This window comes from Elgaria multicarinata, chromosome 4 (assembly GCF_023053635.1).
Source record: "Elgaria multicarinata webbii isolate HBS135686 ecotype San Diego chromosome 4, rElgMul1.1.pri, whole genome shotgun sequence".
Taxonomy (NCBI): Eukaryota; Metazoa; Chordata; class Lepidosauria; order Squamata; family Anguidae; genus Elgaria; species Elgaria multicarinata.
The window spans coordinates 24429148-24441357 of NC_086174.1; the positions used below are offsets into that span (position 1 = coordinate 24429148).

At 44.3% G+C, this 12210-nt stretch overlaps 1 protein-coding gene across 2 annotated transcripts in view; it reads right to left on the reverse strand.

Moving 5' to 3' along the window:
- Positions 1-12210, reverse strand: part of PRKCE (protein kinase C epsilon) — a 375307-nt gene that overhangs the window by 113466 nt on the left and 249631 nt on the right. For both annotated transcript variants that reach the window (XM_063123966.1, XM_063123967.1), the window contains exons 3-5: positions 7139-7298; positions 4952-4986; positions 1886-1971 (exon numbers count right to left, since the gene is read on the reverse strand). In XM_063123966.1, coding sequence (XP_062980036.1) covers positions 1886-1971; positions 4952-4986; positions 7139-7298 — 281 coding nt within the window. The remainder of the gene's footprint in view (positions 1-1885; positions 1972-4951; positions 4987-7138; positions 7299-12210) is intronic.

The window sequence follows — 12210 nt, forward strand, 5'->3', positions numbered from 1 at the left end:
AGGAAACCAGGCTTGGGAAATGCTTGCATCCGTGAAGTTCCCACTGCTCAGCCGCTTAAGGTACGATCACATAACAATGAAATTAAATTGTAATTAACTTTCATGCAGAAGGTAAGTGGCTCTTCATAATGTGGGTGGAACTGGATGTTACCCCAAACGCAGCACTGCCAGAGAAAACAGCAGCTGCATGCCCTCCCCACTGTAACAACAGACAATGAAAGACGTGCCATGAACATCACGTTGTGTTTTCCTGCCCTTGCTTCTCAGTGCTGTTTGCAACTTGGGGGAAGAGGAGGGCCGGACCTTACCCATTAGGCAGAGCAAGGGAGCCACTTTAGGTTGTATATGAAATGCACCACCACAAGACGTAGTGATGGCCACTAATTTGGATGGCTTTAAAAGGGGGTTGGACAAATTCCTGGAGGAGAAGGCTGTCAATGGCTAAGCGGCACATCTATACTACCTCTAGCATCAGAGGCAGTATGCGTATGTACACTACTTGCTGGGGAACATGGGTGGGAGAGTGCTGTTGCATTCATGTCCTGCTTGCAGGTCTCCTGTTGACAGCTGGCTGGTCTCTACGTCAACACCTTCTGGGCTAGTTGGACCCTTGGTCTGATCCTGCTGGGATCTTCTCAGGTTCTTATGTTGTCATGAAAAGCCAGTGATTTTTTATTTATTTTTATGGAGGGGCCGTGGCTCAGTGGCAGAGCACCTGCTTTGCATGCAGAAGATCTCAGGTTCAGTCTCCAGGCATCTCCAATAACGGCTGGAAAAACTCTACCCTGAAAGCCTGGAGAGCTGCTGTCAGTCAGTGTAGACAATGCTGGGCTAAATGGTTCAATAGTCTGACTCAGTATAAGTCAGCTTCGTTTGTTAGTTATCTAAGGCATTATCCTTAGACAGGAAAAAGTCTTACAACTCCAAGCATTCCCCAGCCATCCATGCTAGCTGGGGAATGCTGGGAATTGTAGGATTACTTTCCTGCCTAAATATGCATAGGATTGTGCCCATAATATGCTGCTGCTGCTGTTGTATTTTTACTGCTACAGAGAAGGAGAGGAACTGAATGGCCTTGGGTACTATTCACCTTGCTTGCAGGGAAGTGGGGGGCAGGGGGGGGGCAGCCCTATGCTCCACAGGACAGGCTGTGAGGAAGAGGAGAGTGAAGACAGCACGGCCACTGCTTTCAGTGGCAGTCCCAAGAGAAGTTAGCACTGGAACGCTCTTCCAGAACATTTGAGAACTACAAGTTCAATCGCAGCTTTTAAAGCTCAACTAAAAACTTTTCTTTTTCCTAAAGCTTTTAAAACTTGATGTTGTGCAGACTTTATACTGTTAGTTCTACCCTACCCTGTGCCTGTTTGCATTCTCTTCCCCTCCTTATTGTTTTACTATGATTTTATTAGATTGTAAGCCTATGCGGCAGAGTCTTGCTATTTACTGTTTTACTCTGTACAGCACCATGTACATTGATGGTGCTATATAAATAAATAAATAAATAAATAATAATAATAATAATAATAATAATAATAATAATAATAATTTGAGGCTTCAGCACATATCTGACTGTTGCTTTACCATACTAAGCTTGGCTTTCTTTAAAACAAACAATAATACTAGTTCCCATAGAAATTAGCCACAGCCATTCTCTGGCCACACAAAAATAAATGATGTATTTAACAGAGTCTAGAATGATACAAACAAGACGCTTCTCTCTGTCTCTCTGTCTCTCTCTGTCTTCTCTCTGTCTCTCTGTCTCTCTCTTTCTCTCTCGGTAGATAGGGGAGGTGGCAATGACTTGAACTGACCAAAATAAATAATAAAAAACCCACACAAAAACACAGCTTCCTTTTATCTAGGCCATTTTTTCGTAAATATTTACCTCGTCGTGGGCTTCCTGCTTCTTCAAACCAGCGCATTTTGTTATTATAAGCTCATGGCATCGCTTGTGGACTACGCAAGTGCAAACTGTAAACAAGAGAAATTGTGACAGCCTGAATTTCCACAAAGGCGGTTTTCTTATTTTGTCCACAGTGAAAGAATTAAAATAAAGATGTTTTGTTGGACTACAACTCCCATAAGGCCCAGCCAGGATGGCCAATGGTCAGGGATTGTGGGAGTTGTAGTCCAAAATATCTGAAGGCCACCAGGGTGCCTACCCCCTTTTCTAGGAGGTTCGTCTGCCCACTGCAAACACCCCAGCAAGTTGCTCACAAGGGTGGACGTTTTGGACATGGCACAACTTTTGTAAGATGTCTAGATAGTCAAACCTTTTTATACTCCCTGACACAGTTTATTTAGTTATTCATTACATTTACACCCCACCTTTTTTCCTCCAAGGAACCCAAGGCGGCATACATAACCTTCTGCCTCCTCTCCATTTTATCCTCATGACAACATTTGTAAACCGCCCAGAGAGCTTCGGCTATGGGGTGGTATATAAATGTAATAAATAATAATAATAATGATAATAATAATAACAACCCTGTGAGGTAGGTTGGGCTGAGAGTCTGTGACTGGCCCAAAGTCACCCAGTAAGCTTCCATGGTCAAGTAGGGACTAGAACCTGGATCTCCTGACTCCCAGTCCAACGCTCTAACCACTACACCAGTTTCTTAGACTATTATGAGTATCTACACTTTCGGTTTGATTTCATTGTTGAATTTATATTACTATTTTTTTTAAAAAAAATTGATAAGCAAAGGATTTATTAAATGGAGGGTGCAATCCGATGCATGGTTAGACCGAGTTTGGGGGGGGGGGGTTGCTACAACTTCAAGCATTCCCCAGCTAACAGTGTTGGCTAGGGCATGCTGGGAGTTGTAGCACTTTCTTCGATCTAAACATGCATAGGATGGTGCCCTGAAATAACCCTTCATGTGGACTTGGCCTGGATCTTCACCAGATACAAAGCCTAATCCAAAGGACATCGAATCATAGAATTGTGGAGTTGGAAGGGACCACAAAGATCATGCGGTCCAACCTTCTGCAATGTGCAGGAAAACCAATTAAATCATCCGTGAGACGTGGCCGTCCAGTCTCTTCTTAAAAACCTCCGGAGATGAAGAACCCACAACCTCTGTGGGTAGATTGTTCTACTGTTGTACGGATCTTACTGTCAGGAAGTTTTAGTGTGGGCCTGTCCTGCAGTGGCCCCACACCTCCGGAATGGGTTGCCGTCAAGGGTATGTCAGGCCCCATTGTAGCATGTTTTCAGGAAGACCCTGAAAACCGCCTTGTTTACTCTGGCCTTCCCCTGATTATATGTATATGTTTTTGTTGTTATTTTAGAAATTGTTTTTATGAAATTGTATCTGTCTATTTTAATGTTATAAGCTGCCTTGGGAAGGGGGCATCTGCCCTGAAAGGTGGCCTAGAAATATTTTAAATATAGAAATAAATGAATGCTGTGGGTAAAAGAGCCCTCTGCAGAACTACGCATAGTATTTTGGTATGGATTTTGGTATGCACTTTTGCTACTGCATGAAGACAGCCAATCAGAGAGGAGAGAGTGGCTACCCAGACTGCACAGCCACGGTGCCCATTTCCGCATTGACTATTTGCATATATGGAAATATATGCTGATCCACTCTACCAATCTGCACGGGACACCTTTATTACTCATGTGCACCTCACAGGAGTGCACCCACTTTTGGGGGTCAACAGCTGGAGATGGCTATTTCCTTCAAGCCCTACTCATGGTGGGCTTCCCAGAGGCATCTGGTTGGCCATTGTTAAAAGCAGGACACTGGACTAGATGGAACTAGTGGAGGCTAGCGGCTCTGATTTTGGTGGGATGGTAAATCCATTTTGGGTTTTAGTCAGAACCAACCAGAACTCTAAAGGAACTATCCAAGGTGCTGAACCCATTTGGATAGCTTCTTTAGAGTTCTGGCTAGTTCTGACAAAACCCAGAATGGATTCACTTTGGTCTGTCCCACCAGGGCTCCTCTTATGCTCAGAATTCCACATAGGTTACTGCACATGGAGAGTAGAGCTGTGTATCTTCTTCTCTTCTTTTTGTGTGGTAGCACCCCATGGTGTCTGCACACAAAGAACAACTCTTCTGCATGCAGAAAAGAACTAAGGGATCAGGGTGACGGCTCACATTTTCTCAGCTTTATTTTTCTAACCATAATCGATCTGGGGGCATCCAGATCAGCCCTGCCCATCACTGGAATGCAGGCCCCCCACCCAACGTCTCCAAAATGGAATTTGGCTCTGTCCTGCATCCAGTTCTGGGCACCACAGTTCAAGAAGGATGCAGACAAGCTGGAGGGGGTTCAGAGGAGGACAATGATGATGATCAGGGGTCTGGGAACAAAGCCCTAGAAGGAGAGCCTGAAAGAACTGGGCATGTTTAGCCTGGAGAAGAGAAGATTGAGGGGAGACATGATTGCACTCTTCAAATACTTGAACGGTTGTCACACAGAGGAGGGCCAGGATCTCTTCTTGATCATCCCCAGAGTGCAGGACACGGAATAATGGGCTCAAGTTACAGGAAGACAGATTCCGGCTAGACATCAGGGAAAAAATCCTGACTGTTAGAGCCGTACCACAATGGAATCAATTACCTAGGGAGGTTGTGGGCTCTCCAACACTAGAGGCCTTGAAGAGGCAGCTGGACAACCATCTGTCAGGGATGCTTTTATTTTATTTATTTATTTATTTATTTATTTATTTATTTATTACATTTTTATACCGCCCAATAGCTGAAGCTCTCTGGGCGTTTCACAAAAATTTAAACTTTAAGGTGAATTCCTGCATTGAGCAGGGGGTTGGACACGATGGCCTTATAGGCCCCTTCCAACTCTACTATTCTATGATTCTATGAACTACTGGATATATTCAAAAAATCTGTGTGGGTGCAAATATCCTCTAAGCCATTAATCACCATTCTGTTCCAGGGACCAATGCACAGTAAATACATTTCATTAGTTTTCCTTACCTTGACATTGGTACCCTTGCTTTCCTATTACCCCCCTGTAAACAAAAACACACAATCAGGTACTGAGAACAGAGTTCAGACACATTTTCACACTGTCACAGTAAAGAGCGAAACAGTAAAGCAACAGGGGAACTTGCACCATATGCAGGACTGGCTACACTGCAATTTATTCAAGGATATTGTTCTCTTGGCTGAACAGATGGAATTCTCAAGACCGAAACTTGCTTTTTTGCTCATTTCCCTCCTACATTTCCTGAAATGCCACCAAGCTATTCTATGTTCCTTGCCAAAAATTAAAAAAGGGTGTTCTTATCGCTCCTTGGTTCTCCATTTCACCCCCTTTCATAACCTTACTTTTGAAACACAGGATTATATAAAAGCAGTGGAGGCGGGTGGCTCCGATGTCAGTGGAGAGGTGAATCCGCTCCGGGTTTCAGTCAGAACACTAAAGGAGCTTTCCAATTTGGAGAGCTCCTTAGAGTTCTGATTGGGTCTGACTGAAACCCGGAGTGGATTCACTTCTCCACTGACATTGGAGCCACCAGCCTCCACTGTGTGAAAGGAGTCATGTGTCTCTGGCTAAGGTTTATCTCTGGATCGTCCAGGGGTCAGATCTGTTCATCTAGGTGACACACAGGGGATCCAGTGCTCAGGCAGGGGCGGACCCTGGATGATCCCAGGATAAACCTTAGGTCTAGCTGTGGCCTCTGTCTTACATATCTCATAGTACTGATGAGGTTTGCAGTTGTTGTCCCTCAATTGGCTCCTTGAATGGATCTGATGCAGTATCAAGCCTACCAAGGGCTACTTCAACTGATTTGGAGCTAAAAAAAAAACCCCAAAGAAGCTGTCACTCAGGAGTGGGCGATTTGCAGCCCTCCAAATGCTTTGGACTACAACTCCCAACATACCCCATCGTTGGCCATGCTGGCTGGGGCTGATGGGGGTTGCAGGCTAAAATATATGGAGGGCCACACAACTGCAGCTGCAGCATCTAAGGAACTCTTCCCTGCCACGCAACTACGTCCCCGCCAGCTGAAGACCTTTTTATTTTCTCAGTATTTTAACACCTAAATTTAAACTTTGCTGTTTTCATTCTGTATTTTAACTCTATATCAATTTCTGCTGTGTGGTTTTATCCTGGTTGTGCTTTTTATATTGTATTTTGTATTTTGGGTTTTTAGATTGTTGGATGTTTTATTATGTTCTTAATGGTTTTAATTTTTGTGAACCGCCCAGAGAGCTTTGGCTATCGGGCGGTATAAAAATGTAATAAACAAGTGTAATAAATAAATAAATAAATAAAAAATAAGGCAGTGGTGTAATAGAGCCTGAGCTCACAAGCCGATGCTTAAAAAAAGAAGAAGCAGGGATGCTTATATAGGGTGACCATATGGAAAGGAGGACTGTATTTTAAAAAGATGTATAAAAGGGCTCTTCCACACGTCGTACTGAGGGTGCTTCTGAGGGCCCTGCCTTCTTCCGCCGAGCTCTCCGACCCGGCCGGCGAGGAGGGAGGTGGGTGGCGGCGGCGGTGGCAAGGACGCCTCTTCCTCGTCTCTTCGAACAGGCAAGTACACAATCGCTTTGGGGGCGCACTGGGGGCGCATAGAAGCGCCCTCAGTACGACGTGTTGAAGAGCCCCAAAAGGGAATTTCAGCAGGTGTCCTTTGTACGCATGCAGCACCTGCTGAAAGTCCTTCTTCATCACAACAGTTAAAGCTGCAGGAGCCCTGCCCTCTCTTGAATCTGTCCTCCTTCCCATATGGTCACCCTAAGCTTTATTACCAATATTTGGAGATGGCAAAAGCCAAAATATCAGACTGGTCCTTAATCTCATCTAAGCAACTTTCTGAAGTAAAAGTGCAATTCTACGTATGTCTACTCAGAAGTAAGTCCCACTATACTCAATGGGACTTTGAGCAAGGGGCTGACTCGTAACAGTAGGATCGCAATGCAAGACAATTTCACTTCTAGAGGGTGTGAAGAGTTCAGTGTCCATCAAATATGTTTGCAAATCATCATCATCATCATCATCAATAATAGTAATAATAATAATAATCCATTACTTTTTTCTGAAATGAATGAAACGAATAATCAAAGCATCTCAGAACAATTATGTCGCCACACAAATACAAGAAGCCGTTCACTATCAGAAATGACATTATATTAAAAAGTCATAATTACCATATAAAGTCTCGGCAGTGTGAACAGTAGGTTGGTTGCCTAAGATAGGTGGCCATAAACTTGTGCCCGTTAACCTGATGGACCCTGCGTCGCACCGCTCCTTGGCGTTTCCTGGGCCGCATCCGTTCCCTAAATACTCGTTCTTCATTGTCTTTGGGTGCTGGAGACAACAAGAGAGAGAGAGAGAGAGAGAGGAAGGGAAAGATCAGCACAAACTATTATTATTATTATTATTATTATTATTATTATTATTATTATTTATTTATATAGCACCATCTATGTACATGGTACTGTACAGAGTAAAACAGTAAATAGCAAGACCCTGCCGCATAGGCTTACATTCTATTAAAATCATAGTAAAGCAATAAGGAGGGGAAGAGAATGCAAACAGGCACTAGGTAGGGTAAACAGGCACAGGGTAGGGTAAAACTAACCGTATAAAGTCCAAACAGCATCAAGTTTTAAAAGCTTCAGGAAAAAGAAAAGTTTGTAGCTGAGCTTTAAAAGCTGCGATTGAACTTGTGGATCTCAGATGTTCTGGAAGAGCGTTCCAGGCGTAAGGGGCAGCAGAAGAAAATGGACGAAGCCGAGCAAGGGAAGTAGAGACCCTTGGGCAGGTGAGAAACATGGCGTCAGAGGAGCGAAGAGCACGAGCGGGGCAATAGTGTGAGATGAGAGAGGAGAGATAGGAAGGAGCTAGACCGTGAAAAGCATATTCCAGATACAAAACCTGAAGAATGGAAGTAAATAAACAGAATGTGCATCTGCAATTGGTTTCCCATACAGCCATGCCTTTGTGTATTCCACAATTCTGTACAACTGCAACCCACCACCACCACCACTACAGAATGTCAGAAATCCTTGGTCCCTGAACATTTATTTATTTATAGTGAAAAAGCTACTATTCCTTCTGGCTTCAAATCTGTGCAGCAATGCCTACAGTGTCTCCACTATCAGAGACAACATGCCTATGCCGGTTACTGGGGAACATCAATGTGAGGGTGCTGCTATTGCATTTACGTCCTGCTTGTGGGTTTCCCACAGGCATGTGGTTGGCCACAGTGACCCTGTTCAGATGACACCAAGTCACCGTGGTTAAGCATTTTGAACTAAACATTATGGTTTAGCGTGTCGTGTGAACCATTCCTACTCATAGTGGCTACATAAACACGCTTTAAATACACTCACTAACCATTTGCAGCAAAAGGGTTAGAGGCCTAACCATGGTTTAGCATGTTGTCTGAACAGGCCCAGTGTGAACAGAATGCTGGACTAGATGGACCCTTGCTGTGGTTTTTTGCAAGTGATTTTCTTTTTTATATTATTTTTTGTACTCCCCCTCCTACTAATACACATATTATTGTCTGCACTTTAAAAATTCCGAGAACTGCAAATACGAAAGGATAACTGAGTCTTATCTTTCCCATGAATCACATCTTGATTTGGGAAGGACCCATTTGGTAAGTTTGTACTGAAATATGAGCCGAATGAAATTCTCCCCCATCTTGATCTACGATACTAACATTGCTGGAATAAAATGGGAGTGTTTATAGCATCTGATGGCTGTTTAAATAACTGTGCTACAGATCGTATGAATGGGAGGTGAAAGTTTACATGATCAGTATCTTGAGAATAAGCCCTGTCAGGACAAAAGGCGACATGAAATACAACCCATGAACAAATCAGTGCAAACTCTTTCATTGCAAACTGTTTTCCAACTCTGCAGCTTCTCCTGAGCTCTGTTTCCATGAGGCCACTGATTGAATATAAGCATTAATTAGCTGCAGAGAAAGCATCATCATCATCATTATTATTATTATTATTATTATTATTTATTTATTTATTTATTTATATAGCACCATCAATGTACATGGTGCTGTACAGAGTAAAACAGTAAATAGCAAGACCCTGCCGCATAGGCTTACATTCTAATAAAATCATAGTAAAGCAATAAGGAGGGGAAGATAATGCAAACAGGCACAGGGTAAGGTAAACAGGCACTGGGTAGGGTAAAACTAACAGTATAAAGTCAGAACAAAATCAAGTTTTAAAAGCTTTAGGAAAGAGAAAAGTTTTTAGCTGAGCTTTAAAAGCTGCGAGTGAACTTGTGGATCTCAGATGTTCTGGAAGAGCATTCCAGGCGTAAGGGGCAGCAGAAGGAAATGGACAAAGCCGATCATGGGTGCAGTCTTTGCTTATCAAGCCATTGGTGACACAGAGCAGATCTGGATTAACCTCTCCTATTTCACTCCACAGGAAGGATGCCCTCCCTTCGATCTATCATTTGGAATCAGTGTCTGCTGTCACGAAGGTTTGCTAATTCCTGCATTTCACCAAGGTTTATTTCTCATAAGTGCGTCGGCACTGCCTGGTTCTCATTGCCCCTTCTTGCACTGCTTCCCCTCCTATTTTCTGGCATGATATTCCTGGAGTTAGGGCTGGATTTTAGGTTTGAGGGGGTCCTTAGCAAAGTGCCCTCTGGCAGGGCCGGCCTTACCATTAGACAGAGTGAAGCAATCGCCTCAGGCGGCAGATGCTGGGAGGAGGTGGAAAGGTGTTGGTGAGAACTATGCACTGCACGGCCTGCCCTACACCCTGGAAGTTAGCTTGCTGCCTTCAGGTGCAGTGGAGGATGCTGTCCCACCAGCATACTAGAAGACAGATTCATTGGCAACCAGGAAGATCAGGGGTCTGGAAACAAAGCCCTATGAAGAGAGACTGAAAGAACTGGGCATGTTTAGCCTGGAGAAGAGAAGCTTGAGGGGAGACATGAGAGCACTCTTCAAATACTTAAAAGATTGTCACACAGAGGAGGGCCAGGATCTCTTCTTGATCCTCCCAGAGTGCAGGACACGGAATAACGGGCTCAAGTTAAAGGAAGCCAGATTCCAGCTGGACATCAGGAAAAACTTCCTGAGGGTTAGAGCAGTACGACAATGGAATCTGTTACCTAGGGAGGTTGTGGGCTCTCCCACACTAGAGGCATTCAAGAGGCAGCTGGACAACCATCTGTCAGGGATGCTTTAGGGTGGATTCCTGCATTGAGCAGGGGGTTGGACTCGATGGCCTTGTAGACCCCTTCCAACTCTGCTATTCTATGATTCTATGGCCAGTATAGTTGGCTTTTGTCAATGGAATAGGAGGGGGGCACGCTGTTCTTCGCCCGGCCTTGCTCTTTGGTAGGCCCACTCCTAAGTCATTGGCCACTCAACATTCCTAGGAAGATCAGCAACATTCCCAGGAGTACTAGGTGCTGCAGCCACTATTTTAGTATCCCACAATGCACTATAGAGATGCTATATATGTGTGTGATATTCTGGGAAATTGAACAGGTGGAGTGCTGGAAAAAATAGGGGTACAGAATCTCTGGTCCGGGATCTCAATCTGCCCCACCTTGAGTGGCCATCCAGCCCTCTGGGGTTTCCCAGAAGGCCACACTCGCTTCCCTTGGACCTCTCCCCTTTCATTGGGTGGTTTTCTGAATGAATTTGAATGTATTTGTCTACAGTGCAAAGTCCATTACAAACGCAACAATAAGGCAAAATGACATCCTTAAACCCTTACAAAAACAAGAAAGAGGTAATTCATATAAAAGGGCAAAATTAGGGGTGGGGGGAGAGGCTGAGATTTAATACTGGTGAACAAAACACAATACAGACCCCGGTGGCAATGACAGCAAGAAGTGATAGCAAGTGGCCCCCTCTGCAGTCTACACCTGACTCCTTTAAAAAAAATCAGTGGATTTTTGGGGATTTCTATATTTTTATTGCTTTGCTATAATCTGCCAGCAGATCACAGATAATATCAGCAGTAGGGCCAACCTGCTCTTGCTCTCAAAAGACCTCAGCCCAAACGATCCCTAATATCTTTATACAAGGAGTTGCTTCTGGGCCTTTGGGCTAAGACCAAGTGTAGTGTGTGGTGGTTTCTGACTTTCATGAAGTCGTCCCCCCCCCCGCCCCCATTCTAAAAAGCTGAAATGGCTCCCTGAAGGCTTAGATATTGGCAATAAGAGCTTTCAGCTCAAATACGCTGGGTTTTGTTGTTGTTTATTTTGCATTTTTGGCCACGCCCCTTTTTCCTTCAGCCCTGCCCATCACTGGAATGCAACCCCCAAAACGTCTCCAAAATGGAATTTGGCTGAAGAGGCAGCTGGACAGCTATCTGTCAGGTATGCTGTAATGTAGATTCCTGCACTGAGCAGGGGGTTGGACTCGATGGCCTGATCGGCCCCTTCCAACTCTGCTATTCTATGCTTCTCGGGCTGAAACAGATTCAACAGCCTTGGTTTAAAGGTAAATAGAGCACAAGTAGGGTGACCATATGAAAAGGAGGACAGGGCTCCTGTATCTTTAACAGTTGTAGAGAAAAGGTATTTTCAGCAGGTATCATTTGTATGCAGACAGCATCTGGTGAAATTCCCTTTTCATAGCAATAGTTAAAGGTGCAGGTGCCCTCCCCTCTTTTGTATCTGGTCAAGAGGGCAGGACTCCTGCAGCTTTAATTCTTATGATGAAGACAAAATTTCACCAGCTGCTACATGCATTCAAATGAAACTTGCTGAAATTCCCTTTTCTATACAACTTTAAAGATACAGGAGCCCTGTCCTCCTTTCCATAGGGTCACCCTAGCACAAGGGAATGAGTCTGCACCAACCTGGCTCTGCTGAGGATGCCATGAGCATATGCTGAGTTTGTCTGCAGAGGCAGAACAGCTGGCAAGGCAAGATCCTGGCACTGGCAGGAAGGGGCAAAGGTAGCCTCTGGCACCAGTGCTGCAAACCCAGTACCCCAAACTGTACCCACTGTTAGATCCGCAGCAGCTCACAGGAATTGGCTGTAGCTAAATAAGTCACATTACGCCTCGTTCTCGTAATGAAATGGCAGGGTTTTCAACGCAAATTGGAAATGGCACAAACGTGAAGTGTCAGCACACTGTCTGCATCAGATAAAAATTAATTCTGGAGCTGAGAAAACAAGCAATTTCATCAGCATATCTCGTTCCAAATGCTAAACATTCAGTAAAATTTCTAAGGTTCTTTTAGGCAAGCAGGATACCGCACAATAGATACA